The following is a 5,533-nucleotide window of genomic DNA, read 5'->3' as shown; positions in this document are numbered from 1 at the left end:
CCGTGCGGGCGACACATGAAATCTTTCGAGCGAGATCGTTGCCGGTGCCCCTGGGCCGGCTTGTGGGTGACACATGAGGTTTTTCGAGCGAGGTCGTTGCCGGTGCCCCCGGGCTGGCTCGTGTGCGAGCGACACATGGGGTCTTTCGAGCGGGATCGTTGCCAGTGCCCCTGGACTGGCTCTTGTGCGGGTGGCACATAAAAGACACCATTTTGAGCGTGGCCGTTTTCGTGCGGGTGACACGTAAAAGCACCCACTACACTCTCTGAGTGGTTGGCGTTAGGAAGGGCATCCAGCTGTAGAAACTCTGCCAAATTAGATTGGAGCCTGGTGTTGCCATCCGGTTTCACCAGTCCTCAGTCAAATCGTCCAACCCATGCTAGCATGGAAGGCGGACGATGATGATGATGATGATTGCCACTGTCATGTGAAAGGTACATGTAAAATTGTAATTGTGGCCATTGCATGTAGCATTATCTTTAAATGTTGGACCTCACAGAGGCGATGACAAGTGACCAAGACCTTTGGCAATATGCTGTGCTTGAGAAGACTCAAGCCAACTTGCGGCCATTGCCAGTGTCATGTAAATTGAACCTGTGAAATTGTAGTTGTGGCTGTTGCTGGTGTCATGTAAAAAGCACCCATTACACTCTTGGAGTGGTTGACATTAGGAAGGGCATCGAGCTGTAGAAACCATGACAAATCAGACTGGAAGCTGGTGCAACCCTCTGGCTTACCAGTTCCAGGCAAACTGTCTAACTCATACCAGCATGGAAAGCAGACGTTAAATGATGATGAAGTATTCAAGGGTCATCATCAATATTTAACATGTTTTCCATGCTGGCATTAGTTGGATGACTTGACAAGAACTGGTAAGGCCAGAGTCCACACCAGGTTCCATAGTCTCTTTTGGCTGGGTTTCTATCGCTGGATGCCCTTCCTAATGCCAACCACTTTACAGAGTGTACTGGGTGCTTTTTTCGTGGCACCAACACCCATACCAATGCCTTTTATGTGGTACCTTGGTTTTAGGGCCTCAGTTCTGTTGTGGTTAGGTCTTTTTGAGCACAGCAATGTGTCACATATCCCAGTCCTCAGTCAGCTCCTCTGTGAGGCTCAGCATTTTGAGATCGGCCTTCAATACTTTGTCTCATGTCTCCCTCTTCCACAACTTCCCTCCACTTCAAGGGTGTGGATTAGAATTAAATTCTTTTTCTAAAATTTATCATGATAATCAAACACTACACTCTCTTAAACATATCTTTGGAAAATTTTGTTAAAAGATATGCATTTAGCAAAGTATGGTAATGGATGGGGGTGATGAGCCCAAAGAAAAAAAGTGGTTAATTTCTGGAGTAACTGTTCCATATAAGTTAGAATTTCTGTTTTGGTTGAGATTTTCCCCAAAATGTGAAACAGAAAATTTTTGTGAATTTGTGTTCTACACATGGGAATTCATACAATTATGCAAAAGAAGTGTATTTGATTACATTTTTTTTTCACTCCTTCATAAATCTTGATGAACATATGCTTATAGGAATTAAATACAGACAAAAAGATTAAAGTGAAAAGAATTAGCGTTTTACTTGTTTGCCTTAAATAATAATTTAATGTAAATTAAATATACACTATTTTATGAGAAACAAACAATATTTAATAATTAGTGTTATAAAGTTTAATAAGGGGCTCAAATTTCACCCCTTCCCCAATTTTAAACTCTTTCATCCATTTATTTATCTATCTGTCTATCTTTTTATCTGTCCGTTTATTCATAAAATATATTTGTCAACTAAATGTGGCGGTCCAAAAGAATACGGTGTTACCGTTGTTTTTAGCTCCAGGAAGACATTCATATCTCTCTCTTTATACACATATCTATATGCTTATTGAATTTAAAATTTTAAAAACATGGTTTCTTGCATATTCGGAATCTCCGTCATCTAAAACATAGGGAAAGAAAAAATTTCAAAATTTTAAGAGGGTAGTGAGGTGTGATGTGGAGGTATAAATTTTTTTTTTGCATATTCGTAATCTCGGACATCTAAAACGTAGGAATCCGAAAAAAAAAATGTTTCGAATTCCTGTGTGTAGAATACAAATTCACAAAAGTTTCTGAAAATTTCAAAAAACAAAAAAATTACGAGGGAGTTATACGGAGTGCTTAAGCCAGAATACTGCCAATATTTAAATATTTTTGCGTCAAATTATTAGTCTATGGCTCGATAACCTCACACGGAAACCAAGTAATGCTTTAATGAGTACATTTATGGAAGATTTTCATCGTAAAATAATTTGTGTGAACACGCATACACTTCGAATTCTAGTGAATTTTCCTCATTGAATGTCCTAAAAATGAAAATCTTCGGCACTATCATGCAAATTCATGAAACATAATTTGGTTTCTATGTAAAGTTATCTCGCCAAAGCAAACGATTAGACTCAAAAATAGGAAGTGTATCGTGAAGATGAACGATTTTCATGAGTGCAATAACGGACTTCAAACATTAATGTTTGCTGAGATTCACTTAATTACTTCATAAGCAATATGTTACTAAACTATTTCTGTTTCTTGTGTCGAAATTTTGAAAACGTAATTCAGTATAAAAATACATAGTGACATTTTTGTTTATTGTAAATAGTCTTCCAGAACAAACAAAAAGCGATGCAGCATATCGTGTGAAAGTTATCGATATCAAATAGATGGGTGTTTTTTTTTTTAAATCAACTAATTTGTATTGCAAATACGCAAGAAAATAGGGAAATGAAAATAAAAAAAAGAATCTTTATTTTGTATTCTAAACGTAGGGATCATCACTCCCAAGGAATATTTTTTTTTCAAAATAATGTTAAAACGAACAAAAGAAACAATGGTGACTTACTCTCTCAGGCGTACATAAACAATCATCTTGAAAAGGCCACGTTTTAAATGATTCCAGCCGTTTACTTTCTAAATGCATGAAATAGTCATTTCCAGCATCATCAGGCTTTTCTTTAGACATTCCCATTATTGGTAAGTCTACTAACTTTCGCAAATTCTAAGACGGTTAAAGACTCACACAGAAGGAATTTAAATCTCCCTCTATACGTCACGTGATTGTCAAGGTAGATAACTCCGATTATCATTGTGAATTGAGTGATTTACTATCGGGACTTGTGAGGTTTCCACAGTATAGTTCGCATATCTGAAAACGTTATCAGCAAAGCGGCGAGCTGTCAGATTCATTAACATGCCGGATGAAATGCTTGGTGGCATGTCGTCCGCTTTGACGTTCTGAGTTCAAATTTTACCGTCGTTAACTTCCACCCTTGCGGAGTCGATAGAATAAGCACCAGTTGAACACTGGGCTCCATTGACTTTCTCCCTCCCCCGAAATTGCTACCCTTGTGTCAAAATTTGAAACAGTATCTTAAACACAAGCAAGAAGTTTCAAAAAATTCTTTTGAAATCCTGCCACGTATACAAAATTGTTTCTAAATCTAATTGAAATGAATTTCGAAGGTGTTGCTTATTTACCACCTTGTAATACGTTTTACGGATATGATGTGCTTTATAAGTTAAGGAAATGAAAGTTGAATTAAAGATAAAACTTATTCATGTATATTGATAAAATGTTTATTGTTTACAGTCTTTATTATGTATTGATTAAATGTTTATCATTCACAATCTTTATTATATATTTACAATGTAAATAAATACAGGAAAATACACGAGCTTACTGAATTAGATACAGACATTCTATATTACAAACGGAACTATAAAAATTGCGACATACATATATAAACAGAAATACAAAACACGAACTGATGAAATATGGCCATTGATGTGAGCGTGTAAGCTGTTGTCTGTGTAGCTCTTGGGAAAATAGGCAGCACCTGTTTGAAATCTCCTCCCAGAAGAACGATCTTGCTTCGAAAAATAGCGCTTGAGCTACTGATATCTTCCGAGCATCTGTCTATAGCATGCAAACATAGGTATCATAGAAGCTTAATCTATGATGATCAAATTCTATTCTCTCAAAAAAGCTGCTTTCTGATATGTAGAAGGTATGTTGTACACAACTGTATCAGTCAGTGGCTCAGGTAGTTTGAATAGACTGCACTGTTTTGCCTCCAAACTAATGTTGCTGTGATACCTGTTCATGCTGCAGTAGGAAGTAATAATCCTTTCTACTGGAGGCACAAGGCTTCAAATTTGGTGGGAAGGGACTAGTCGATTACACCAACCCCAGTGTTTTCACTGGTACTTAATTTATCGACTCCAAAAGAATGAAAGGTAAAGTCAACCACAATGGAATTTGAACTTAGAACATAGTGATTGGGCAAAATACTGCTAAGCATTTCGCCAGACATGCTAACAATTCTGCCAGCTCACTGCTCTACTGTAGGATGTAATAATATTGAACCACAATCTTCTGGGGCATCAACACAGAAGAAGCTGCAGTCAACATTTTCCTCATTTTTTCTCTTACTGACAGAACCAAATACATTAGCTGTGACTCTCTGGTCATTTGTAAGGAATCAACTTGTGACTGGTTAAGGTTTTTGGTTCCCAGAGAGTGGATGAAAATGGCTCTCAAGAAGCCTGAGATGAATGCATACATCTTTGAATGTTGGCAGGATTACTTCTGTGGTCCTTAAATCTTCAAATTTTTTTTGCACTTTTAACATGAAGCAGTAACATACATAGGCAGAATTTCTCAACATCATTGGGGCTCACTGAATACATGCAGCTGATGGTATGTGGGTTTTTTCTGATTGATTGATTTCCATTTCCCTCATTGAAGACATAGTGCCAAGGTGTTTTATAGTAGAGGTAATTTCGAGCACTTTCATCCATGTCCTTAAACTTAAACCATACAGTGACACGAGTGTCTTGATCATGTTGAGCTTTAACTACTTGTTGTTCCACAATGGAAATACACCCTTTGCTGGTTAGGAAGATGCCTGAGAAACCTGTAAACAATATGAGACTAATCATGCAATTTATACTGTGACAGTTACCACTTAGCTTCTAGAGGTGACACAGTGGCATGAAAGGTAGGTTTTTATTTCATGTTCAGGTGCATTATTTTGTTGACCATTGTTATTTCAATGGACATGTAGTCCTGTCCTTTATAACAATATTGAAAGACATATTTGATACTCTTAACAGAGTTGCAAATTTCTAAGTTGATGTGGGCACAGTACTTCTTGAGATGATAAGCATTAAATGGCATAACATTGCAATTATTCACTGAATGGTGTCCAATTTGAGCAGTTATTCCATTGTTGCACCTATAATATCCTAGATAACCATGTATGTTAGATTTTGTTTCTTGCTGGAATGTTTTGGAAACTTAGGGAAAGATGAGAGTTCAGTTTCCATTCTCATCTGATGTCTCTGAAGACACTAATCAGTCTGTTTTTGAAATTCTATGACATGTACATGAATTACTGCAATGCTAAGAACATATCCTTTCCTGATATCAGTCAGAAGTTCTCAGAGATGAGTCTTGTATACTCTTGCAACTAAATCAGGGTGATTTTCAATAGT

General features: G+C 37.1%; 1 protein-coding gene across 1 annotated transcript in view; it reads right to left on the bottom strand.

Annotated features, from left to right (window-relative positions):
- Positions 1-3,393, bottom strand: part of LOC106869909 (baculoviral IAP repeat-containing protein 5) — an 8,444-nt gene extending 5,051 nt beyond the window's left edge. Inside the window, exon 1 of the mRNA XM_014915844.2 lies at positions 2,880-3,393. Coding sequence (XP_014771330.1) covers positions 2,880-3,005 — 126 coding nt within the window. The 5' untranslated portion in view covers positions 3,006-3,393. The remainder of the gene's footprint in view (positions 1-2,879) is intronic.
- Positions 3,394-5,533: the final 2,140 nt, after the last annotated feature.

Source organism: Octopus bimaculoides, chromosome 2 (assembly GCF_001194135.2).
Source record: "Octopus bimaculoides isolate UCB-OBI-ISO-001 chromosome 2, ASM119413v2, whole genome shotgun sequence".
Taxonomy (NCBI): domain Eukaryota; kingdom Metazoa; phylum Mollusca; class Cephalopoda; order Octopoda; family Octopodidae; genus Octopus; species Octopus bimaculoides.
Note: the sequence above shows the minus strand (reverse complement) of the source record. Positions and strands in the feature narration are given on the sequence as shown.